Genomic DNA, 27,386 nt, shown 5'->3' with positions numbered 1-27,386 from the left:
CATGCTTACTGGCACGGTCAGAAGCCTGGTAACGACAATACCTGTCGTTGCTTTTATTATCTACTTTCATCCGTTTATCAGTGTGATTGGCCATTGGAAGTATATAATTGCCGTATAATCTTTAAGTGGCTTAACTAGACGGAATGATTCTAAAATCATAGGCGCCTCATTAAACAGACATGACAGTCTTCTATCTATCTGCCTTGTATCATTTGTTCTTTTTTTTATTTTTATAGTTTTTTGTTTGTTTTTAATCCAGGAAAGGAAACTAATCACCCCGCTATCTGCCATGCGTCTCACACCGCACTATATTCATACGTGATTATCCAGACATAACAAACGTAAGCAGGATGTTTTACGGCTTTCTTATCGTTCCCATGGCAATAGCTGGTGGTCCACGTGTTAACAAACCGGTTATTACCACGGTAATAAATAGATGCAGCTGCAGACTGGTGGCTATGGAGTGATATTCAATGCACGCTTTTCGTGTGGCTTTAAACATGTGTTGTACATTTATGTGATTATCTATCTTACTCTTTACTCCCGAGTCAGCAGTTTTCAAGTCCACATTTGAAGGGACACGGCTGAAATGTATCAGACAGAGTCCATTTCAGAATGCATTTCCGCCTTTACTCGCGCGCCGTTCTTTGCGTATGTAATGCCTGATGCACACTAGTGACATAACAACATAATGACATAGGCGCGTGCACCCTAATGTCCATATGTTCAAGTGTGAATAGTTCGACATTTTGACTGAAGCCCAACATAACGACATGAACATAACGACATAAGAGAAAAAAAAACATGTTTTTTTTATGTCATTATTTCCATGTTGTATGTCGGGCTTAAAAGAGTGCGCGCGCCTATGTTGTTATGTCGTTAGAGCAGCTATCAGGGGCAAAGGTGTGACTCACTTTAAAAAATTCGAGTACATTTTTTTGAAGACTATTTCGTGGTGCCGCTTCAAGAACTTTCAGATTACAAGTAAGCAGTAAAACATTCAGTAAAAACAACCTGTTAGTTACGACTTTGCACCAGGTGTGTCTTATTTAACTGTGTCTGTTCTAACACCCTCACCATTCACAACAAGACTACGCCTAAACTTTGTCATAAGCATAACGCTAAGGTAGGGGTCATTCACGTCATCGAGAGGTCTACCTCAAGCCCAATATGAGGAGAGGCCAGAGGCTGTTTTTAATACTCGTAAGAAAACAAAAGCATCGTTGGTGTAGTAATTACATTTGTCCTGCCTACGAATACTCGTACCTTTCTTCAAGAACTCGCATAATATCAACAGACAATGGTTTTCGTGCATTCTAGGCCATAAAAAAACCCTCCTGGATTAGCTGATACTGGGCGCGGTTAGCCTGCGACTGCGACGGTGTCATGTGACGTTAAGTCGAGAGCATAGAAACATTATACTGTTATAATTTTTTCAGAGAAGGTTTGGAAGCATACCATGAGCTACCAAGCTAAAGAAGGGTCAACATTTGGATGACAGATAGCTGTTAATGTGCCTGTTCACGTTGTGTTTTGTCAGTCTTGGGTCACGCTACCACTGAACCTCTTGTAGCTGGCATTGCGTGTAAACCTAGATTATCTATACTCGTTAGACTTTTAAACATGAAAATAATGGGTAAAAATTATTTAGAACTGCTATGCAGTTGTTTACTTTTCCTTGAGTATGGACAATTCATTGAAAGGGTCTGTATTTATTTACCCTGGCACTTGTGACAAGCCAAAATGCTTATGAGAAATTACACTGCATTTCTGCCATGTATAATTCTTCGGGGTCAAAATAGGTCGCTTATGTTTACAATTTGTTAATATGCCATAGGATACGATGGACATTTTATAAAAATAAAATATACATTTATATGTTTGAAATGATTCCCACGCGCTTGCCACGTGGGTTAGGATATGAAATGAGCGATTAGTATGAGATCCAAAGGGCAAACCTAACTGGTTGAGCAGGAAAATCCAGCCAATCAGCAGACTTCTTTCCAGCTTTGTTTACATGAATATTTTAGGTGGTGTTTGGCGCGCTAGTCTTATAGCCTCGTATAATCACGAGACCTATAGATTTAAGTTGCTGTTCTGGTAGGGAATCCGACTTACTACGAATACCGACGTATTCTTCGCGGAAGTACATAAAAGGTATGATATATATTGTGTAATATCCGACTTTATTTCTCGCTACCGTAGTATTAGTTTTCACTCGTTACGATTGAATGGCTCGAGAGACAAAACGAAACATGTGCTTTCAAGAGCTATAAAACCTAAACTCTCCTTTATTTTCTGCTTATCTCAGAAAAGTGCCTTCGGAGTTGGTGGTCCCTGTATAATTATTGATAATGGCGTCAAATAAAGAAAAAGACGGGGAACCCGAAGCTATGGAACCTCTTACAGTCGGCGAAAATGGCGATATACCGCCGGTTGAAATCAAGGAAATTCATCTGAAAAAAGAAGTCTCTCTCATTAATGGCGTAGCACTGGTAGTCGGTGTTATGATCGGGTCAGGAATCTTTATTTCCCCGAAAGGTGTTTTACAACAGACCGGTTCCGTAGGTCTAAGTTTAGTGGTATGGGCCGGTTGTGGGTTGTTGGCTCTTTTTGGTTCTTTGTGTTATTGTGAAATGGGGACAATGATCCCCAAGTCTGGTGCCGAGTACTCCTATCTGAAGGACGCGTTTGGTCCTCTTCCCGCTTTCCTGTACAGTTGGACCCTGGCTCTTATCATCCGGCCGTCTTCACTGGCCATCGTGAGTCTTACATTTGCAAGATACGTCACACAACCTTTCTTTCCCAATTGTGAAATAAGCCCTCTTTCTGTAAGAAAGATCCTGGCTGCGTGTTGTTTAGGTAAGAAAATATCACAACTGTAACATATTATAACTAAGAGAACATGGGTTTTATGTAGTATATTCGTTTTACTACGAACCGGCGTAAACTTATTTACATCATGCCACGTTGATTAGAGTTTTTTTGTTTGCCGGCGTGGTGCAGTTGTCACGAGTTACTTGGTTGGATAGATCTTTACTGTCTTCAAGTAAAAAAATTCGGGTATATTATAAGACCAATGGGATTTGGCTTAATTTTTATGGCGAAATCCTTCGAGCATTAGAAACTGTGAAAAATCATTGCATCAGCCGAGCGACGAGTAACACTTGAATGGCTTTCGTAGGCGGCGATTTACATACAAGATCTCTCAATTACTATTGGCTGCCCGTGCCATGACTGATGAATGGCTCCCCACTTGTGTGAAATAGAGAAAAAACACATATTGATAGTAGAACACACAAGGTTCTGTTGTTATTATTGAAGTTAGAACAGCCGTGCTCTTTCAAATGTTTATAAACAACTTCTTTCTCTTTAATATTTAATCTGTGAATTTTATCATCATATCGCTATTTACGCGAAAATATTCAAATATTCGAAGGGCTTTTCTCATGCTAGTTTATGAACGTGTTAGCAGTCAATATTGTATTTGTGTAATATCTTCTAGAGGTCAATGGCATGCGGCCTCGGCCTTTCATTTCCGCTTTGAAATAAAACGTGAGACATCGAACATAAGTTTTAATTAGATAATCTAATCTGCTTTTTTTATTAATAAGTGGTAAAAAAAAATCCGTCGAGAATTTATAGCCGCTGTTCGTTTTTACTCGTGCGAGTCGTCAGGTTTTTTTATTTGCAGTAGCGAACTTGGATGTTTCAAGAGGTCTTTTCTCATTAACATATTTCTGGAGGTTAGAGTTGATCTGTTTTCGACATTATTTGAATGGACAAAAACATCACGAAGTCATATCCTGTCGAATGCTTATTTTGTTTTTGTGTCCTATGTTTAATACCTTGACTGTTGGAAAAGCAAATGCTATTTTTGTTTTATAAGAACCTTTTTTTTTACCAAATTCTGAAAACATGCCAAGAACAGCAAAATTGTTTTTATAAGAGTGATGCGTTCTACAAATATACACAATCAAGTTGTGTTCGTACTTGCGACCTGAAAATACTGTTGTTATTTATTATTTGTTTAATTCTCTTTTTCTCATACTTTGTTTTTATTATTATCTTGAATACAATAGCTGGTTAACGTATTTAAGCCTGCGATGTTAGATTTTTAAGAACATTCGCAAGGACGTTTTAAGCCGTAGAATACTTAAAAAATAAGAACGGCTCAGCCTCAACTGAAAATAATATGTTGTTATACAAAAGAAGGCTGTATAGATATAATTGAACTTCCAAGCGCTTGTTTTTGGCAACGCCTTCAGGCCTTCTAATGTTTTAATCATCGGAGCTGTCACAATTAATTCCTATGCGATACAACCAAATCACAAACCTGCATTTTTGCAATGAAATAATACTAAGCTTTGTAAATAATAATTACCCTATGATCATTCTTATCGTTATTTTGAGTTCTTGGCTTAATCTTGTTATTCTCTTGTTTATATTGCGTTTTAAAAACTATCATGTTCGAAGTGCACGCTTTTTTCCCATCAAACTTCCCCACAACGCCATTATCCTATCATCCTCTTATTTAGCCTTTATAACCTCTCCATGGGTCAAACCCGGACTTTCATTACAAATTGAACATATCTAATGAAAAATGAAAATCTCATGAAAAAAATAAACGAACATAGGCTCTAGCAACCATAGCAATATTCAAATCCTCGTCTTCCTTTTTGCATTCCGTGACTATCTGTGCACAAATTGATTTTCAAGCGCCTTTAGCTCTCAGCAGGGGTGAATGTTTAATTTACTTCAAAGAGCGTGCATTTATCATACCCCCTTAGCCAGTGTTTATATGATTATATTCGTCGGTTAGAGATCCGGAAATTCCCATGATGGTTTTGAAGGTCAAATGCCGGCGGGCACTCGTACACCGATTAAAAAAAACACTTTTGGTACCTTTTCAATTTTGCAAAAAGCTAGATCACTTTTCGCGAAATACAATACTTGGGAGGACTGTAGTTTTACACCAAAGAGAGGCTCGTGAGCGAATGCGGGAAAATACAAAATACTTCCACCATGTGTCCACTTGAATATGAGCAGCGTCAAAAGATAAAAAGAGTAGAAATGGTTTTGTTTGTGATATGGGTTAGTGTGTTAATATATATTTTCCCCTTTCTCGCGTGATATGAGCTAGTGAGTTATATATTTCCCCCTTTCTCGCGCCAGCGAATTAAATATTATGACATGTTATTACAAATCAATCACTTGCGTCTTTTGCTGCGTATTTTTATCAATCCTGGGACACCCAGGGGTATTTCCCATTAAAGTTTAACTCGCGAGTGGAACGTTAGAGGGAAGTACCCCTGGGTTTTCGAGGATAATTTGTATCAAACATTTTTTGACCGAGGTTGCGATTTATCTTCCAGCTCTTACTCTATTTATCAACTGCGCAAGCGTGCGATGGGCAACTCGTATTCAAGACAGCTTCACACTCGGAAAACTCATCGCTATTGCTATCCTCGTGATCCTTGGCATCATCACCATCGCCAAAGGTAAGGTGCATTCACACATCGGGCTATTCCTGCGTGTGAACCAGGCCTATATGTTATCCTTACAGAAATGCTGTGTTTTCATAGTGAAGATAGACAAAATACATCAGTGCAAGATTTTTCCCAGTCAGACTTAAGCCTGCGACACAACGGGCGATTTTGTCCGCTCGTACGCGCATATTTCAATCGCCGACTGAAAGACGCCAGATCTCGATCTGTCTGCTGCCGCGGCCGCGAATTCGTCGATATCTAGATGTCTGATTCCAGTCCCGTAGCTGAAGGGGTTCCTTTCCTTTTAGGTAGCTCGCCCTAGCTCGCAGTGGTACTGAATTTTCCTATATTAGAGCGGCCCTTCCAGTCGAGTGGGAAGGTTCTTCAGAACCCCCTCTCCCCCCCCCCCCCCCCCCCCCCCGGCTACGGACCTTAGTCCGCTACTGGCGATCAAATTCGCTGGGGTTTGGCGATTGAATTCGCGTCTACGAGCGTACGAAGACGCCTAGTGTGTCGCAGGCTTAGTTGTCATGCCAACCGTTTTGTTGTTCACAGGTCAGGTAGAGTACTTGGAGGATCCATTCGAGAAAAGTACGCCCAACCCCGCCGCTATTGGACTCGCTTTCTACTCGGGTCTCTGGGCCTACGATGGATGGTAAGACCCTTGTCATAGTTTTAGCCTTCGGGTCTCTGAGCCTACGACGGATGGAAAGAACCTTGTAATAGTTTTAGCGCTTGTACATTGCATAATACTACAAGGGTGGAATCAGACGCGTACCTAGGATTTTCGCAGTCATAGGTAAAGAGGGGAGGGAGTGGGTGCGCACCCGCCTTGCGCAACCCTTAGGTACGCACTTGGGAATAGTCTGCTCATAATCATTACTCGTATGTTTTTAGTGCAATGTTATGCTATGCGTCTCGGTCGCCATTTTGTGTCGTTTGTCCGCTGTAAATCAAAGACCCTCGATGTATTTCAGTTCCTACTTCTAAAACACTGCTTAAAGAATGTCGTCCATCCACTCATTTTTTTATTGTTTACAATGAAAAATACAACGGTTCATATTCAAGAAACTTCAAAATAACCATCGATTGAAGGGAAAAACCTTTTAACGATTGATCGAAAGTATCTCAAGTACTGAATAAGCCGATGGAAATGGATACCCTAAGTGGGTCGGTATCGTGCGGGAGTGAAATCGCCGGCGTGATAGGCCGTCTTTATACACGTTCAAGAAGGCTTATTTTATTATTGACGCGGAAAAGTCGTTTGACCCTATCAGGTTAAATATAACATTTTTTATCTTGCCTCTTCCCAGGAACGCGCTCAACTTTGTTACTGAAGAGATGAAGAACCCAGCCAGGTAAATTCTCGTCACCAGACCGCATTGCTAGACCATTATTATAGTAAGGGGAAATTTCATATTGATTGCATTTGAAGAGATATCAATAATTTTGCGATCTTTTTAGGGACCTCCCGCGTGCCCTGATTATTGGCATTCCCTTGGTTACCATCTGCTACCTGCTTACAAACATCGCCTACATCGCGGTCGTCGGTCGCGAGGGCATTCTATCGTCCGGAGCTGTTGCCATGGTAAATACGCAGCTATGTTTTGCTGGCGATCAAAGGGCGTGGAGACAGTCCATTATTCCAATATAGCGAGCCAATCAAAGCGCGCGTTCTAATAAAGTTCCCATAAGGTATACAAGGCCATTTTTCCTTGTCTAATCTGAGCTTTCATTATTTTCCAGACTGTGGGAGACATGTACCTCGGCCCTATGTCCTGGATCATCCCCATCTTTGTTGCGTGCTCCACGTTTGGTTGTGTCAATGGTCTGCTCTTCAGCGGAGCCAGGTGGGTTGATCAAAGCTTCGAGAGGATTGTCTTGGTGGCTTGATCAAAGCTTCGAGAGGATTGTCTTGGTGTCTTGATCTAAGCTTCGAGAGGATTGTCTGTCTTCCGCGTAGTCGACAAATAATTCACCGTAGACCTTACACGGAGAGCTGTGTGCTATGCTGGAACACCCGCTCTTAACTCACTCAGTGCATGTACCGTAGCCGCGCGCACTTGCCTTATGGGGCACAAGGGGAACGCCCCTACTGTTAAGTGTTGTGGTAACTAAGATTGTGTTGTGTTTTCAGGTTGGTGTACGTTTCGGCTCGTAACGGCCACATGCCTCGACTGCTAGCCATGATCCACAACAAGTGCCAGACCCCCATGCCATCCATCATCTTTATGGTAAGACATTGTTGCAACAACGAAGTCTCAGGCGTTCTTACCTGGGTTTCGGGCTTCCTGTGTCTGGTAAGAGTTTTGACCTCACAGGAAGCTCGTCCAAGACCCAAAGTCACCTTACGCTTCATCTCCAAGGACAGGAAACCCGGATAAAACGCCTGGAACTAGGCTGGCAACCATGGAGCACTGAGAATAAGGTTTTTTACTTTATTAACCGGCTTCATCCTAAGATATCGCAATAGCTCCTTCAAATCAGTCGATGGAAATGGATCTTTTTTTTCACACGTAGAACTTAACTAGTATGAGAAAATGCCGTATTTTTAGGGCCTTAGCTCAATGTACAAATGCTCATACTGTAGTGTTTTTGTTCCAGAACACTATAGCCCTCATCATGTTAATTCCGGATGCGAGCGAGTTCGGCACCTTAGTGAACTACTTCAGTTTTGCCGCATGGTTGTCTTACTTCGCGGTCATCTGCGCCCTGCTGTACTTGAGATGGAAACGACCGAACGCACACCGCCCTTACAAGGTACGCACCCGAAGCTTCAGCCACTTCTTTGTTGTTGTTCATATCTAAAATCCAGCTGCAGGAAAACTTCAAAATAACCGTCCACGATTAAAGTCCATATAACCTTTCAGAGCTGATAGACTTTGTCAATTCTTTACATTTTCATCTTCCAAATGGTATGTGGTTCGTATGGACCCTATAAAACACGCGTTCGCGCGAATAACTCAAATCTGTAATATTGAGGTATTTTGGTCAACCTTCGGAAAAAAGGCCGTGAACTGAAAGGCCCGGGTCCAGTCATTTGTGACGTAGATCGAGATGTCAACCAAATTACATGAGAAAACATATGCGCGCGCTAATCCGGTTCCCGTCTTTATGTTTTCTTAGTTATTGCTGAAGATCGTTGTGTGGTTACAAGTTTTACCGTCATCTTTATATCTCAACCTGGTTTTCAAATAATTATTTAACTTCAGGAAACAAATCTGCAAAATTTAGCAGATATTTTTTATTCTTTGAATTGTTTTTGCATTGTGCGCGCGCGCTGCATTCGCAATCAAGAATGGCGACATTCTCAAGAACGCGCGCTGTTTTTGAAACCTACAACAAAACGATATTTTCTTTTTCCGCATACAATTCTCGACTTTAAATTATTCTTCGCTTCATTGTGGGTGGCATTGCAATAGAAAACAATCTGAATTTTAATGGATTTAAGGAAAATACGTTGTTTCAGATTCAACTTTATTATTGATATTTTAAAAGCTTATCAGTTAATTGCTTGAATAAGCCGATGACGATTGATTCTTAAAGTAGACTAGGTATTGTGCGGGAGCTTAAAAGCGCATTGTCACCAGTTTACTTCCGGAGGTCCGACGGAAACTTCAATTATTCTCAATCTATTAGAATCCGAGATAACAGGCCACCCGCTCTAAATTATCGATCACATCCTCAAAATAACTTCCAAAAGACACACTGCTTTCAATATTTTGAAATATTTTTCGCGTTTTCCGTTAAAAATCATCGGAGATTGTTACGTAAGTAAACTGGTGACATTGCGGCTTTAAATTGGCGACGTGATAGGCTTTCTGTAGGAAGTAAAGCCCGTTTTAATGTGCTACCTCGGACTTTAAATAAAGCCGAAAAAAGTTCCCAAAATGAAGCTCAACCGGCCAGAGATTTTCTGGCTTGGGAAAACCTGCTTCTCGAAGTGATCGTGGCTCTCTCATCTCACGATCCCTTCTCATGGTCTCTCCTCATGATCCTGATTTTGATTATCGTGATCTCTTCTCCTGATTTCCTCTCCCGATCTCTTCTCCTTATCTCTTCTCCTGATCTCCTCTCCTGATCTCTTCTCCTGATCTCTTCTCCTGATCTCCTCTCCTGATCTCTTCTCCTGATCTCCTCTCCTGATCTCCTCTCCTGATCTCTTCTCATGATCTCTTCTCCTGATCTCCTCTCCTGATCTCCTCTCCTGATCTCTTCTCCTGATCTCTTCTCCTGATCTCTTCTCCTGATCTCTTCTCCTGATCTCCTCTCCTGATCTCTTCTCCTGATCACTTCTCCTGATCTCTTCTCCTGATCTCTTCTCCTGATCTCTCCACGTTTTTTTTCCTAATCCTGATCTTCATGATCTCCAGGTCTGGCTCGTGATCCCCGTCATCGCCGCGTGCGCCGCCCTCTACCTTCTCATCACGCCCTTCGCCAAGGAACCCGTCGAGTCCTCCATGGCTCTCATCTTCATCGTGCTCGGGATACCTGTGTACTTCCTGTTCTGTAAATGGGATATCTTAGGAAAGATGTGCGGACCTTCTGTAGGTGAGTACGGTCACCCTGTGTGGAGAGAGACTGGAGCAGTATTTGTTGATTTTGTACAAAACCAAATGGCTTCAATTTAAAGAAGGTCGATTACCCACTCTTTGCTTTGAAAATACAGCGGTTTATTACAAGAAAACTTCAAAATAACAATCTAAGAATGAAATCTGATATGTTTTTGACGATATTTGATTGAAAATATATAGATTACTCGCTTGTATTATCCGATGGAAATGCTTTGCCTGTTTCTCCATTAAGCGGGGGCATAAAATGGCGGCCTGATTGGCCTCCTTTAAAGCTTTTTATGACACGTCTTGTTTTCTCCAACAGACAAATTTCTGTGGAACGTACAAAAGTGGTTTGACTTGAGCCTCGAAGAGCGTCCCGATCTCATCGATGACGAAGAGGAGATTCCCGCCAAATACGAGGATTAAATCACGTGTCTGGCACGTGATGACCGACACGTGATGTCTAGCAAGTACTCAATTGGTGTAAAACAAGTGTTGTGTTACGAGTGATGTGTTTAGAATGATGACTAGCACCCTCACCTCGCGAGGTTTCAAGAAGGTTACAGGCAAAGAAGCGTCTGTAGTTTTACTTCCGTTATAAGAATACTAAAGATCTCAGGAATAATTGAAGTTGCAAATTGTCACATGCTCGATGGTCCAGCGCTTTCTTCTTCGACCGCGAAATAATATGCGATGAGGCTGGTTTAGACAGCACGATTTATTAGTCGTATGCGACTTGCCCGCAACATCTCTACAACTCGGGTCGAAGAGTGTCAATCGACCTACGACTCCGCTACGACGCTCGATTACGAAAGTCGTAGTGTGTAATTCAGGGCGAAGACATGTCGTAGGCAGGTCGCATACGAGTAAATCGTTCTGCCTGAATTAGCCTATAGGGACCTTTCGCCCGCGCCCTCAAAGAACGCTTTGTCTCCCAGCATGCTTCTTGGCAATCTCGTACCCAAGACCTTTCTCAAGTCAGAAATGAGACAGCCTTTTAATACTGATTGCAAGCATAATATTTAACTTAACTAGGAATAATATGGGCGATAATATGTATCCACAACTAAATTGATCTAGTAGGAATTTTCATTATTTTAATATTATCGTGAGAAACAATTAGAAATGTTAAGGTGAATCTGTCTGCCTAAGTGCTAAGGATCTGGTCCTTAGCGCCTAGGATTTTTTGGCGGGAAGAGTTGTGTTACAAGGTAGTGTAGTGGCATGAACAGAATCAATGTCGTCGAAGCGTGGTTCCATCTCTCTCAGAGACTTGAGCAACATAGCAAAGTTTTTATTCTTTTAAGCATAAAATATGATAAGGTATTTACCCGATTATTTAATTTGAATGAATATTGTAAGAAAGTGTATATAAAATTCCATTAGCATTATCTCAAATTCACTAGTGGTATTTGTGGATCTCAAGAACTTTCATCATATTCATCCATTTTCCAACATGCGAATTGAGCTACCATAACAATTGGCATCAGGACCGTTTAATCGTTAGGAATTTCGCTCATTATAACATGCATTGCAACACAAATCAAGTGACTGGAACTTGGGTTCCCTGTGGCTACTGCAAACGGGAACTACACACCAATGTCCCACAGGGAACCCAAGTAGCAGCAATCAAATTTTAGTGTTAGGTGCATACCTATACAAACGTTAAAATACGCGTTGTTAGATACTGTAGATTAAATGTTAATTTAATTGTATGAAATGGGAAAATAAACGAGTCATATCACGTCATTCCTGAATTGTAGTAATTTTTTATTATTATGAATGCCGTCATTACATATCCCCTCTTGATGATAAAAAAATATCTTATTCTAAGTTATCACTTAGTAACAATACATTATAATTTGGTCACACAATCACGCCTACGTGTGACGTCATAATTCGATCTCATGTGAAACTGCATAAGCTACCATAACGTATTGTTTTGTTAAAATACAAAAAAAACGCACATAAAAGCACCCGTTGGGTGCATTTTTGGGATTCAAGCTTATTGAGTTCTTATATTTCGGATCAACGAAAAAAAAAAACAAGAAAGGAATATAGTAGACTATGTGCTAGCAACGCTGCTTTAATTAATGAATTCTCAATCCTAGGCAAAGTTATCTGGGTGAATGTGTTCTTATTTATTTGCTCCTTTGTGCAAAAAAAAAATAAAGCGTCGCGCAGACGTGACAAGCCTTGCGTGAGCTGTAGCGCCACTATCCTTCCTATGTTCTTTGCACAGACGTGTCCATGGTTATGAGATAGGCAAGTGCTGTTTGCAGAGTTGTGAGGCAATATCCCTCTTCACCCATCAGATACCTATATAACGCCAATCAGATACATCCATCAGACCGTACGAAGGCATAAGAACAAGAGGAGACTATCCCATCACTAACAGTCTTTCTTTTTTATTGCGTGACACTCACCCTTTCGGTAGAAGCTCTTTCATTGAGTGACACTCACCCTTCCGGTATAAATTCTTCCATCGCGTGACACACCCTTCCGGTATAAACTCATCTATTGCGTGACACTCACCCTTCCGGTATAAACTCTTCCATTGCGTGACACTCAGATATCAGCTGTGCCATTCCACTACGAACGATCACGTAGCCTAGGACTGGGAGGAGGTCATCGCATCCTCTAGAGAAACGGGAAACACGTAAGAACACCCAGGTGTGGGATCGCAATGCGCCAAAACAATGAAGATGGTGATTGCATGGGCGCACACAGGGGGAGGTAGGACGAATTCATTTATGGAAGAGCGAGGATGGGGAGATTGTCGTAACCGCAAGAAAGTGGGAAAACCGTTAGAACGTTTTGTCATGCAGGTGTATTATGGGAGGGGCGAGTGTGAGAGTGGGGAGAGAAGGAGGAGGGGGAAAGAGGGAGATGGGAGAGGGGAAAGTGGATAAATGTGAGGGAGGGTGAGTGGGGGTTGAGAATGATAGGGAGGGTAAGTGGGGAAAGTGAATGAATGTGAGGGAGGGTGAGAAGGGGATGAGAATAAAAGTGAGGGAGGGTGATTTGGGATTAGAATGGAAGTGAGGGAGGGTGAGTGGGGATTAGAATGAAAGAGAGGGAGGGTGAGTGGGGATTAGAATGAAAGTGAGGGAGGGTGAGTGGGGATTAGAATGAAAGTGAGGGAGGGTGAGTGGGGATTAGAATTAAAGTGAGGGAGGGTGAGTGGGGGATGAGAATAAAAGTGAGGGAGGGTGATTTGGGATTAGAATGAAATTGAGGGAGGGTGAGTGGGGAAAGTGAATGAAAGTGAGGGAGGGTGAGTGGGGATTAGAATGATTGTGAGGAAGGATGAGTGGGGATTAGAATGAAAGTGAGGGAGGGTGAGTGGGGATTAGAATGAAAGTAAGGGAGGGTGATTTGGGATTAGAATGAAAGTGAGGGAGGGTGAGTGGGGATTAGAATGAGAGTGAGGAAGGGTGAGTGGGGATTAGAATGAGAGTGAGGGAGGGTGAGTGGGGAAAGTGAATGAATGTGAGGAAGGGTGAATGGGGAAAGTGAATGAAAGTAAGGGAGGGTGAGTGGGGGATGAGAATAAAAGTGAGGGAGGGTGATTTGGGATTAGAATGAAATTGAGGGAGGGTGAGTGGGGATTAGAATGGAAGCGAGGGAGGGTGAGTGGGGATTAGAATGAAAGTGAGGAAGGGTGAGTGGGGATTAGAATGAAAGTGAGGGAGGGTGAGTGGGGATTAGAATAAAAGCGAGGGAGGGTGAGTGAGGTGTGAGAATTACAGTGAAGGAGGGTAAATGGGAATGGGAATGAAAGTGAGGGAGGGTAAGTGGGAATGGGAATGAAAGTGGGGAGAGGGGAATTAGCGTTGGGGGGAGGACAGAGGGAGGGTGTACATAGGGGGATAAGAGGTGGCTCTTACATGGATGTCTCAGAGCAGTGCCTTGGCTTGCCTTTGCACTCCCAGTAGTCCTCAACACACTGACAGATATTTCTAGACGTGCGAACTGGGAACAAAAACATTCCATTAAAGAGCTTTCACTATTGTTCTAATCCAATAGCTCTCCCAAGTCAGTTGATGGAAATAGATGCTTTCTCAAACTTGATATTTTGTTATGGCCTACCTTAGCTCACCAAGCGAGTCTGATTATGTGTGCTTGTATATTACTGGTCTGCCAAGCAGCCGCTTTAAGTGTCACGCACGCCTTCTCCTTAGCAGCTGCTAAGCAGACAAGTATATTACCTAAGCACTCGAGTTTCTCCAATGGGCAGACATACGTGACCACCTTGTGAAGCTCATCCACCGCAAGCTGATAAGGGTAGTGGTTTCCTGTGGCTTCCAGCGCGGTCTGATTTCGAACAAAATTGATTACTTGTACAAAGCACGTCAAACTGATATTATTTACATAGCGCGTGTTACATTAAATAACCTAATATGCATTAAGAAGGGCCCATCCAACATTACAAAGTTACGAACCACATCAGTAAGACACGCCACATCAAAAAATCACACACATTGACAAGTCATACAACATTACAAAGTTACGAACCACATCAGTAAGACACGCCACATCAAAAAATCACACACATTGACAAGTCATACAACATTACAAAGTTACTCACCACATCAGTAAGACACGCCACATCAAAAAATCACACCCATTGACAAGTCATACAACATTACAAAGTTACGAACCACATCAGTAAGACACGCCACATCAATAAATCACACACATTGACAAGTCATACAACATTACAAAGTTACGAACCACATCAGTAAGACACGCCACATCAAAAAATCACACACATTGACAAGTCACTGCACAACCACAACACTGGTAGGTCATGCAATATCATTTGGGTCGAAACATGGATATTATCTAAGAAAACATCCAAAAGTCACACAACATCAGAAAGACACGCAATACGGATAAATCAGGCCCATCGAGAAGTTGTACAATGGTCAAGCACATTCAATCATCACCATTGGCGACATCACCACGACAACATGATTCACCTCATCTTGCATGCAGAGGCGTTCTGTGACACTCATTCCTGCGGGAGTATCTCGAATGTGTTTAGTCATGACGTAACCAAGCGTCTCTTCCTTCTCGTAATTTACTCGCCTATCAAAAAGGAAATGTCCAGTTTATCAGAGTCAATCCAAAGACGGTTGATGAGTATCGATCTTTCAACTTACTTGAGATACACCAAGCCATCACAAAGTTATATGATGTATAAGATACCTTCTGACTCCATCTCAAACTATACAAGCTCACCCTAAAGTAACTTATGCGCAGGAGAGTATATAGTTGGAGCAGTATAATATTGAGTCAGAAGAAACTTCTGACTCAATATTATACTGCTCCAACTATATACCCTCCTGCGCAGTACTTTTTGTGTCGCTAGTTCCCTTTGCTCCATATCGTGCGACACAGAAAGCTCTGCGCAGGAGGGTACCAACTATACAAACTCGTACCCTAAAGTTAAATGATGAGTATTAACCCTCTGACGTACTCTTGAACTACACAAAATCATCCTTAAGTTATATGATCAACATTTCAACTCCGATCATGACTATACCGACTCGTCCTAAGTTGGTTGCTCAGCACTGACCTTAAGACAGCAAGGAGCAGTGGCCACAGAGGCCGGAAAAAGGGGTGCTCCACGCTGGCGTAGCATTGATCATGCCCAGTAGGCGTATCCAGCTCCTCATAGGCTAGTATCAGTAGCTTTTGCAGCTTTTCTATGAAATAAATGTTCAGTAGCAAATTTACATCACAAGACATTATGTGTTCAATGTGACTGACTTTACTCAGATAGTAAACGAGTTTTATATCATTATATTACACAATAGTTTATGTTTGCTTACCTAAAAAGAAGCGAATATCCACAAAGATATCTTTCAGCTGTTTTCTTGTTTCTTCGAGGCTTACTTCTTGCGTCAGCTCCTCCTTGTGGTTTCCATCATTCTCCTTCTCAATTCTTTTAGACTCTATGGATCTTAATCCCTTCGAATCAGCACAGTAACCGCTATCACATACCCTACCTCTGTGTTCACTCGAAGTTGAATCTGGACCAACCTTAGGATCTTCAGCCGTCGACTCGCTATTGCTAATACCTGTAGCGCATTTCTTTGATGACTGTTCTTCACCTTCCCTGCCATCACCATCACCAAAAACAGCTGGAATATTACCATCATCATGGTCTTCATCGTCACTGCTTTCCCATTTCAGCATTTCCTCTTCAAGCTCCAGGAAGTCCGAATCCAAGTCAAGACTATTAATTTTTGTTAACCTGGCATCCGTCGTTTTTACAGCTTTACCACGTTTTTCTTCAGCATCTTCGGGATCTTCAAGTTGCGGGTTATGAGCCCCACGGTCTGAAGTATCGTCCACATTCGCTGCATGGGTACTTTTATTAAAGGGTAGCCTATCTGAAAAGTCTTCAGATTTTTTCAAGTCACCACTCTCGTCATCCTGATTATATTCATTCAATCTCGATTTATCCAACGATTCCTTATGTTCATTAAATACAACTTCCTCTGCAAAGTTTTCACAACCGTCCAAAATAGCACTCTCGTCATCCGGTGTGGATTTTTTTAAGCCCGGTTTCTCCACCATACCAATATCCTCAAATAATTCAGTTTCATCTTGAGAGTTCTTACAACTGTCTAATTGTCCTCTCGTCTTCCGGTTGAGCTTGTCTGACCCCGGTTTCTCCATCAATTCTTTATCATGATTTGATTCAGTTTCTACTGTAAAACTTTCAAGTCGGTCCAATTTGTCCTGGTCTGATTCTGGTTCCTCCACCAATTTTTCTACCTTATTCCTGTCGTTATCATCATGATGATTAGTTGCTTTATGCTCATTGCCACTTGAAATGGATTCCAACTCAGCACCTTCTGGAAGGAAGTAGTTTTTATGATCAACTTCTCCATTTACTTCTTTCTCTTCTAGCACATCTCCGCCACCAATGAGATGAAATCGTTTCTCTCCTCCTTGGCATGTCCCACCCTGATCTCCTTCCACAAAACCCACATCCTCACCATCATTTACAATGCGATTGTTAGTGCTATTTATCACCTGACAATGTTGATGTTTCCACTCAACACCACATTCCTCATCCAGCTCTTCTTTACCTTCAAGCGACGAGAATGACATGACATTCTTATCTGCTTTATCAACAATGCCTGAGCTCTCATCAGACTCCGATTTTTTGTCAATGTCATGAGACCCCTCCTGTGTTCTTACATTCTGTAGTGATCTATTCATACTCTGCTTTATACCGGTTGTATCAGCTTGGAGTTCTGTGTCGCTTTCTTGCCCTGTATCGGGTGTATCAACTGGGCATTCTGTATCATCACTTTGCTCTGTACCGGATGTATCAACTGGGCCATCTGAATCATCACTTTGCCCTGTACCGGATGTATCAACTGGGCCATCTGTATCATCACTTTGCCCTGTACCGGATGTATCAACTAGGCCATCTGTATCATCACTTTGCCCTGTACCGGATGTATCAACTAGGTCATCTGTATCATTGCTTTGCCCTGTACCGGGTGTATCCGCTAGGCCATCTGTATCACCGCTTTGCCCTGTACCGGGTGTATCCGCTAGGCCATCTGTATCACCGCTTTGCCCTGTACCGGGTGTATCCGCTAGGCCATCTGTATCACCGCTTTGCCCTGTACAGGGTGTATCCGCTAGGCCATCTGTATCACCGCTTTGCCCTGTACAGGGTGTATCCGCTAGGCCATCTGTATCACCGCTTTGCCCTATACCGGGTGTATCCGCTAGGCCATCTGTATCACCGCTTTGCCCTGTACCGGGTGTATCCGCTAGGCCATCTGTATCACCGCTTTGCCCTGTACCGGGTGTATCCGCTAGGCCATCTGTGTCATCTCCTTGACCCCTCCCAGATGTATCAGCCAGGCGTGTGGTTACACTAGCAGGGTAAGAGAAGCGGTCGTCCCTTACAAGAGGTCCAAGTTTCTGGTATATGAGGTATTGGTACTGCAGCAGGTAGCGCGTCAAAGGGTGTTCTTTGGAACTGGGGATGATGCAATTGTTAGACTAAATTTAAAGTAATATTATTGAGCATTGTGTAGGAGTTAAATGCTGGGTCAATAAGCATACAGTTTGTAAAAAAAATTCTGATGATATGACGATGACAGTGTTGGCGGTGATTACATGATGATCACCTTTGATTATATAATGGTGATGATGATGATAACAGTGCTGTTGGTTATTGGATGATGATGACCTCTGACGATATAATGGTGATCATGATGATAACCGTGTTGATGGTAATTATATGATGATGACCTCTGGCGATAATGGTGATGATGCCAGTGTTGATGGTGATTATAGGATGACCCCTGATAATAAATTGGTGATGATGATGATGATGATAACAGTGTTGATGGTAATTATATGATGATGACCTCTGATGGTATAATGGTGATGGTGACAGTGTCGATGGAAATAATAGGATGATATGCTCTGATAACAGAATGGTGATAATGATGATGACAGTGTTGATGGTAATTATATGATGATGACCTCTGATGGTATAATGGTGACGGTGACAGTGTCGATGGAAATAATAGGATGATGAGCTCTGATAACAGAATGGTGATGACGATGATGATGATAACAGTGTTGATTGTAATTATATAATGATGACCTCTGCTGATGATGATGACAGTGTTGATGGCAATTATAGGATGATGACCTCCAAAAATAAAATAATGATGATGATGATAACCGTGTTGATGGTAATTATATGATGATGACCTATGCCGATAATGGTGATGATGCCAGTGTTGATGGTGATTATAGGATGACCCCTGATAATAAATTGGTGATGATGATGATGATGATAACAGTGTTGATGGTAATTATATGATGATAACATCTGATGGTATAATGGTGACGGTGACAGTGTCGATGGAAATAATAGGATGATGAGCTCTGATAACAGAATGGTGATGATAATGATGATGATGATGATGACAGTGTTGATGGTAATTATATGATGATGACCTCTGATGGTATAATGGTGACGGTGACAGTGTCAATGGAAATAATAGGATGATGAGCTCTGATAACAGAATGGTGATGACGATGATGATGCTAACAGTGTTGATTGTAATTATATAATGATGACCTCTGATGATGATGATGACAGTGTTGATGGCAATTATAGGATGATGACCTCCGACAATAAAATGGCGATGATGATGACAGTGTTGATTGTAATTATATGATAATGACCTCTGATGGTATAATGGTGATGGTGACAGTGTCGATGGAAATAATAGGATGATGAGCTCTGATAACAGAATGGTGATGATGATGGTGACAGTGTTGGTGGTAATTATAGGACTACGGTGACAATAATGATGATGATGATCGTAGATGGTGTCAGTATATTGCTGCTGAAGCCAATTATTATAATGAAGATGCTCATGATGTTGATGATTTTTATGAGGATGTTAATTATAATCATCTCGTGGCAGTGACATTGATAGCCCTCTACCTGAAAATTTGCTGCATAATCTTATTAATGATGTTCGAGTCCTCTGGAGAATTTTTCAGCTTTTGACGGAGCTGTTTTGGCCAGATCTGATAAAGAATAGAAATTCAAAGTAAAATCGATGATTATTTACACTATAAAATCATTTCTTAGACGAATACCGTTTCTTGTTCAAATTCTAAAATCTGTGTGTAGATGACACGCTGTTCTTGGGCTTCTCTGCTTGCCAGAGTTGAAAATGCAAAACGCCTAAAGATAAATTAGCAACATGGTCAAGACAACTGATAGCCTGTGAAATGTGCCCCAAAAAAGCGCCTAGAAAAGCATTCTATCGAACATAGCGCTCGAGCGCTTCTTTTCACGCAACTAGCGCAGCTCGGCTTTTCTGTCCTTCACGCAACTAGCACCTGTTGAGCAAGCAAGACAATGCAACACTTGCGTGATAGAAAGCCATTCACAGTGAAAACCGCATCAACTCAGCTCTAATTCATTTCTTTGATGTTAGCCCTGCCACCGACATGACGAAAAAACATGACATGACGCTTCAAATAAGCCCCTTTCACATCTAATAAGGCGGAAAATTTATCTGAGTACTAAGTAAGTTATATCAAACAAAATATATAGTGCGACTTTTTTTTTAATTTGATGCGACTTTTTGTAAAGTGTCATTGAAATTTGAGCTTTTTGTCCCTGAGATGATGCATAGCGCAATGATGATCATGGAAAAATTTATCTTAAAATTTGGGTATGTTTGCATTTTGGCCTTACGTTATTTGTGTTTTGAAATTCAACTCGTAATATATGAAACCGATGGCCATTGTAAGAAATTGTGTCTTCTTTCTCTATCTGGAATTGCGTGTTTCCCAGGTTTTTTCGTCATGTCCCTGCCAGCAGGTTTTGCATGTGTGTTTTGGTACCAAAGTGCAGTGTAACTACTCTTGATAATTTATGAAGTCTTTAATTGCAAAGGAGGATCCAAGAGTTCCTTAAAGATGGGGGGGAGCAACGGTTTAAAGAAAGGGGGGCTGAATTCATTTTTCTACCCCGGATTTCCTTATATTATTTCCTTGTTATTTTTCAGCCAAACATCAGGGGGCCCTCAGGTGGCCTGCCTGGCCCACCCTAGATCCGCCCCTGCATTGTAAGCCAACATATATTTTGTCAAAGACTTGCCATCATCTAAATTTCTAGGGAGCACAGTTGAGCTATAAAGGCCCAAATTTTTAGCTTTATACCCACACAAATAGAACAGATCCTGGCTCTCTAGTAAGTTACAAAACAGTATACATACCTGTCAGTTTCCGCCCGCAACCTCTGCTGTCTTTCCAGCTTCTTCTTTTTCAACTTTTTAATTTTGTTAAGAGGAACATCATAGAATAGATAGTAAACATTCAGACTGTAGAGATTGAGAATGATTGAATGATCAAATATTGGGTGGTTGCATATTCCTGTTAATAAACCATTTCTTCATTGCAAAAAGTATTTATTTATTTGATAAAAAGCTCTATCCTGTATTTTTAAGAGATTGACAAGACTAACAATATTTCAAATAAACTCATTTCATAATGAAGAAGGAGAACAAATATCAAACAAAATATCAATTGATTCCACTTTTCGTAAAGTATAATTGAGATTTGTAACTTTTTTCCCAGGGTGTATGTATTTCACCCTCATGGTATCAGTTTTTTAAAGCTGGAAAATCAAGCTGAAGAATGCAAGGAACTGATGGCTACTGTAAAATATTGTGATTTCATTAGTCGCAATATGCATATGGGTTTTCCGTCATGTGATTGTCATTAGGATACGGCTTCCTCTCTTGCCCTGGCAATCTCTTGATTCTCTGCCATTTTCCGCATCATACTAAGACTCTGCAAATAGTGAACCTCAAGTTAAAACACTATAAACCTAGAATTTCACCTCATCACCTTTATCAAGCATTGAATGGTATCCAACTTACCAATACTATAAACACAGAGTATTCTCCAGAATAGTAACCAGACATGAACCCCTTAAAAAGCTATAAATCAACATAAGATTGAAAGTATGTTTTGTTTCACCTCTGTGAAACAAAGAAATTGTGCTGACATTTTGAGTGTTAGCCCATCTTCTTTTTTATTTTGCTTAGACGAAGGGCTAATGCTTAAAATGTTACTACAATTATTCTGCTTCAGGCCCGTACCCAGGATTTTTCTTAGGGGGGTGCAAATTCCAAGAAAGTGGGCCTAATATTTCTGGGGGGGGGGGAGAAGATCTCTGATAAAAATCTGACCATGCCTTCTGCGGTATCTCCGCCGGACGTTTATTGTCGGATTTGGCTACATTGAGAACCAAAAGTGGACCATTGTGTGTGTGTGTGTGGCAGTGCGTCCCCCCCCCCTCTGCACTCCCCCTGGGTACAGGCCTGTGCTTCAATTGCCGTTCAACATACTTTTTCAACCTTTGTGTTGATTTATACCTTGTCTGCACTATGGCTAAGCAGACCACCTAATTTTCAGCAGCTCATTTGTAGTCTTTCTAGTTTTTTTAAGTAATAAAATTTACCTCCTGAAGAAAACTTAAGGTTGGCTCTCATTTGGTGGCTACTTATCCCCCATTTTGATAAATATTTGTTTCATTTTCTTTATGGTCATTGGAATAAACGAGTAAGTACGCAGCTGCTTTGTCTCCTATTATCTTTGTTCTACAAAGGAGTTCTTTTGTCTCTATTCTTCTCGTTCTTTGTGTCGAGGTGCAGATATTGTTCATTTGCCCAATCAAATTGCAGCTTGTAAGAGCTGTGTACTGACCGGAATAAATAATATATAAAGTGTTAAAAGTCTAGATGTCAAGTACCTTGGAAATGGTGTCCCTATTTGGCCCTCTCTTCAACCCCCCAATCTGCTCTGTCCTTGTCCTATATGCCTGGATAAACAGCTGGTTGCCATGGTAACCCTCTGCCAAGCCTGAACCAGTCTCCCTCCTACCATTAGAAAAAGACATCTTATGGACCACTTCTCTACTAAGTAAATAAAGTTTTATATTCTATAACATAATAACAATTAAAATAACAGTAATATATGTCTTGTTCAGTACTCGCCATATATATACTAAAACAATTATTCGCTTCAGGCTCAGCGAATAGCGGTGAATAGTCCGGTTATTCCCTGCTACACACTTCGCTTTCAGCAAATAAATGTTATGTATCTCTTAACCTGTATACCTCTTACCCTGGGTACATATCTCTAACCATGTGTTTCTCCAACATGGCAGCATTGGCCCTGAAGTGAAAACGTCTTGGTGGTATCAGACACATAACCAGAATTTGCAAAGAGGAGAGGAAGTTGCAGGTAAAGATATCATATGTGAAAAGTATGAGATTCTTTGATTCTCCAATAAAAAAAAACTTTAATGGAAGTCACTGTGTCCACCCCTAGCTACCTGTAAAGCAGAATACCTTCGAGATATGACTGGAGAGGAAGGTGGTGATGGGAACTGTAATGGTCTAACTCCTGCTTGTGAGTCATTGGAAGAAATTGACCCGGCTGAGTTGTTGCGGGTGTGTATCCCAGTTCGGGCAGGACCAGCCACACCCTCTCTTCTGGGTGGTATGGGATCTGAGTACTTGCGGTTGGTGTAATTGGGTGGTTGTAATGACAAGCTAGTTTCAGAGTTGGCCTTTCTTTGAGCATCAAGCTGAGGAGATCCTGGGGGACTGCATGACTTTGGAGCTGAAAGAAATTAAAATCCATACAAAACTTGAAGAATTCCAATAATCACTCCTTCTAAACTGTTTTCATTTGAAAACTGTTGATTAAAAGGAAGGTCAAAACTAAACAATCATGATTTAAGTGTTATAATGTACATCTTTTACTTTAAAATTGCTGTTGACAACAGTTAGCAGCTTTTTTACCAGTTTACTTCCAATTGATTACATAACAATCTCTGATGCTTTTAAATGGAAAACGTGAAAAATATCTCAAAATTGTGAAAGCAGTGTGTCAATTGAAAGTTTCTTTGAGGAAGTGATTTATATTTTAGAATGTGGCCTGTTAAATCGCCCGGATTCTAATAGATTCTCTTGTCTCTAACAGTTGAGGTTTTCCCCGGCCCTAAGGTAACAATGCAGCTTTAAAGGGGAGTCCCCTGGGATGTATAATAACACACTACCTTGTGAGGAAACAATACTGAGAGCCCTCTCTTGACAAAGTTGAATCAGCCGGAGCAGTTTCGCAACATCTCTGCTGTATACAGCATGAATATCTTTAAAAAGATACAAAATCCATAGTGTTATCAATCTTTCATTAATTTCAAGGAAAACTGCAAATGCCAGATAGGAATGACTTTAATTGGGTAGGCAAGCAGGAACAAAATAGCAGAGGCTAGGTGAGCAGGGATGGATCTAGACCTAAAGTTGACTGATTCCAAATGGTCACAGACCAATCAAGGGCGGGGGGGGGGGGGGGGCATACCCCCCACAGGTAATTTACGAAATTACACCTTCATTCATCGATCAGTCAGATAATAAATACACTATTCTTACCTAATTTAACCTAATTTGTGTTCTTGAAAGTGTGGCAAGGCAAGTACCAGTAATTCTTTTTAAATACCCCTTGGCAATATCCAAATGTAATGTAGCTTGTGCCGCAGACAGTAACTCGTATCAATAATTGACTCCATGACCTCTCGATTCTAAGCAGTTTTACGGTGCATTATCTCATCTAGTTGCTGATCTATTGGCATTGCTCCTCTGTGCATGTTCTGCTAGATTCATCCATTAGAAGCACCGAAAATTCGTGTACTGGGCAATTTTGCTTGTATGGTATCATATGCTAATGTCGAAAGTACAAGAGGTGATTTCACCAGCCTATTTACCTTACCCAAATAACGGCCGAAAATCTTCCCAAATGAAACACAGGGCAAACAAAAATGACATTAATCTACTGAGAATACTCTGCCCAGGGGTGATGCTAAAAACTTTATGTATTTCAGTTACGAAGGCAACCACTTTCCATTGTCATAGAGAATTTGAAAGAACTATCTTCAGGTCGCCATTTCCTTCACCATTAATTCCAACTTCTCGGACTTGATTCTAACTTCTCAGACAACCCAGGAAGCAGGTACAATAGTGTTTAAATAACCGACAACAGATGGTTGTTATTTTTTTTTTAACATTCTAAAATTCAAATCCACAAAAAAACCATCTTTCTGGGATTTTGAGTGATTCACTGCAATCATTTAAATCTGTCTGGATCAACCCCTGGTAAGAGCCTGAAGAAACACATAGGGCTGGTCTGCTAGGGAGCCTGAAGAAACACATAGGGCTGGTCTGCTAGGGAACCTGAAGAAACACATGGGCCTGGTCTGCTAGGGAGCCTGAAGAAACACATAGGGCTGGTCTGCTAGGGAGCCTGAAGAAACACATAGGGCTGGTCCGCTAGGGAGCCTGAAGAAACACATAGGGTTGGTCCTCAAGGGAGCCTGAAGAAACACATAGGGCTGGTCTGCTAGGGAGCCTGAAGAAACACATAGGGCTGGTCTGCTAGGGGGAGCCTGAAGAAACACATAAGGCTGGTCCACTAGGGAGCCTGAAGAAACACATAGGGCTGGCCCGCTAGGGAGCCCGAAGAAACACATAGGGCTGGTCTGCTAGGGGGAGCCTGAAGAAACACATAAGGCTGGTCCACTAGGGAGCCTGAAGAAACACATAGGGCTGGCCCGCTAGGGAGCCTGAAGAAACACATAGGGCTGGTCTGCTAGGGAGCCCAAAGAAACACATAAGGCTGGTCTGCTAGGGAGCTAGCCTGAGTATTAGGTGATTTAATTTTCAAAAGTCGGCGAGAAAAAATATAAGTACGCCTGACACAAATACTGGATGCGCCGCCCATTTTCAGGCCACTGTCAAAATATGTCGGCTGTCAATTTTCCAATGACTCGCGTAGCGGCACAATCAAATGCCCAAATCAAATTATAAACAGCATTTATGTAAAAGAAAACTACATTGGTGTTAAATGCAAGGGTAAATAATTTTAGTAACGACGAACCCCGGTTCGCTAAATGATTTGAAACGCAAAGATAGTTCACAGCTCAGGAGATTTACGATACGACTGCAGATCCACACATCACTAACTTACCTACTAACTTACTTACTTATCACAACAGGATATTCACATCACCAATTTACTACAGGCTTTTTCGTCTAAATAGACAAACCGCTGCTTGAACACAAATGCCATTATTTGATAAGTCCACAAGATCAACAACTCGCAGGAAGTGCCACAAACAATCCCTAGCATTCTTCGTGCTCTCACAGACAAATTTCTCGAATATTCGGCACGTGGTCTGTCCAAAAATTTGATAGCTACTACTAATGATGTCTGTAGTATTAAGCAGCTTCTACGACATCCAGCGCCTTTGATATAACTAGTAGATCTTCGCTTTGAAAAACAATACCAATAAGAAATAAACACACGCAATGAATGGCTTGGGCAGAACATTTGGACACCTAACCTGAGTATCAGGCGGAATTTTTCCGAAGAAAATGAAGAGAGGAAAACATATATTTTTTAAATGTTATAAAAAACGATTTCTCTGATTCTGCTAACGCAAGGTCAAAAGTACTTTTGAAGTCAGCCATTACTCTGAGAACGAGCAGTCGACGGGCTAGGGCACTATATATAGCTGAACCAATCAGCGCGTCCCATTCGAGTACCCTTTGTTTTTTTTTAACCAATCAGGAGTCATGCAGGAATCCGGCATGAGAAAATGCGATTTGAACAGTACTTGTATCAGGCCCTTGTCTTGTTTCTCGCCCACGCGATAGAAACATAGGAGGGCCTGATACTTAGGTTACTAGGGAGCCTGAAGAAACACATAGGGCTGGTCCGCTAGGGAGCCTGAAGAAACACATAAGGCTGGTCCGCTAGGGAGCCTGAAGAAACACATAGGGCTGGTCCGCTAGGGAGCCTGAAGAAACACATACGGCTGGTCCTCTGACCAGAAAATACATTGACATTTGACATAAGACATGACCGTTATTCTTTTAAGCTGAAGTCGGAATTCTAAAATATTTGTTCTGCCATGCCATGATCTCAGCATAAAAAAACAGCCTGACCTTACTATTAGGTGCATAGCTAGGGATGCGTTCAGATGGCATATAGCCCTTTCTCCACCACAGCCCTTTCTGCACACCTCTAGCTAAGCGTATGATAGCAAGGGATATGGACCCTGTATAATACAACAAAAGCAGGAAGTAAAATCAAGATGATTAAATGAGAGTAAAAGCGAAGATACTCACCCTTTTCCCAAGCATCATCTTTTAAAATTTGTGAAATAAATTCACAGCAGCTAAGATACTGACAATATGCCTCCTGGAGGTACAACACATGACTTGATTACAAATCGATAAAGATACAGCAACAGCATGTCTGATAATGACATCATGTTATTATACCTTGAAACAATTGCCCGAATCCAAGGCTGTCGCATCGTCAACCAATTTCAAAACCGTCGGCATGCAAGCAGATATACTAAACGCCATTTTTATTGGAGCTTATCAGCAAACGCAGTGGTACGGAATTTAGTGGAATTGTGGAATTGCAAAATACCACTTGACTACGTCTCGCAGAGAAGCAGCCATGTTTACAAGAGACACAAAAGGTTCATGGGTAAATATTATGGATCTTATAAGGAGTATTTTGATTGGTTTTTGGTAATTTCTGGATTTCTCTTTTATCGATACTTCCTATTGAAAGACAAAACTTTCGTATTTTTCTTGAGTTTACAAATATTACAGCTCATCTCATTGGACATTATTTTTATCCGCCAATCAGAGATAGTGAACGATAAAAATATTTT

General features: G+C 41.4%; 2 protein-coding genes across 6 annotated transcripts; one reads left to right on the top strand and one right to left on the bottom strand.

The window, feature by feature from the left end:
* The first annotated feature begins 2,000 nt into the window (after nt 1-2,000).
* On the top strand, nt 2,001-11,794 carry LOC5512241 (b(0,+)-type amino acid transporter 1). Its single transcript, XM_032381641.2, has 11 exons — nt 2,001-2,157; nt 2,312-2,862; nt 5,376-5,501; nt 6,045-6,144; nt 6,803-6,847; nt 6,954-7,077; nt 7,236-7,339; nt 7,627-7,723; nt 8,094-8,249; nt 9,863-10,040; nt 10,368-11,794. The coding sequence occupies exons 2-11, from the start codon at nt 2,355-2,357 to the stop codon at nt 10,469-10,471; spliced, it is 1,542 nt and encodes a 513-aa protein (XP_032237532.1). The 5' UTR covers nt 2,001-2,157; nt 2,312-2,354; the 3' UTR covers nt 10,472-11,794.
* Nucleotides 11,795-27,192, bottom strand: LOC116618196 (dentin sialophosphoprotein-like). Of its 5 annotated transcripts, none has more exons than XM_048720741.1 (18): nt 26,983-27,191; nt 26,827-26,899; nt 23,700-23,792; nt 22,987-23,260; nt 22,760-22,810; nt 22,386-22,512; nt 21,359-21,421; nt 20,845-20,897; nt 19,715-19,802; nt 19,557-19,642; nt 17,908-18,065; nt 15,886-17,862; nt 15,630-15,759; nt 15,031-15,139; nt 14,257-14,362; nt 13,936-14,020; nt 12,581-12,685; nt 11,795-12,364 (listed from the first exon to the last, which is right to left on the bottom strand). In XM_048720741.1, exons 1-18 carry the CDS (start codon nt 27,067-27,069, stop codon nt 12,271-12,273), a joined length of 3,759 nt encoding a protein of 1,252 aa, XP_048576698.1. In that variant the 5' UTR covers nt 27,070-27,191; the 3' UTR covers nt 11,795-12,270. The 5 variants fall into 5 exon arrangements, with proteins under 5 accessions (XP_048576698.1, XP_048576700.1, XP_048576697.1 ...); XM_048720743.1 differs by having other exon boundaries at nt 15,886-17,682; XM_048720740.1 differs by having other exon boundaries at nt 15,886-18,065.
* Between the last annotated feature and the right edge of the window lie 194 nt (nt 27,193-27,386).

Source organism: Nematostella vectensis, chromosome 13 (assembly GCF_932526225.1).
Source record: "Nematostella vectensis chromosome 13, jaNemVect1.1, whole genome shotgun sequence".
NCBI classification, from domain to species: domain Eukaryota; kingdom Metazoa; phylum Cnidaria; class Anthozoa; order Actiniaria; family Edwardsiidae; genus Nematostella; species Nematostella vectensis.
Note: the sequence above shows the minus strand (reverse complement) of the source record. Positions and strands in the feature narration are given on the sequence as shown.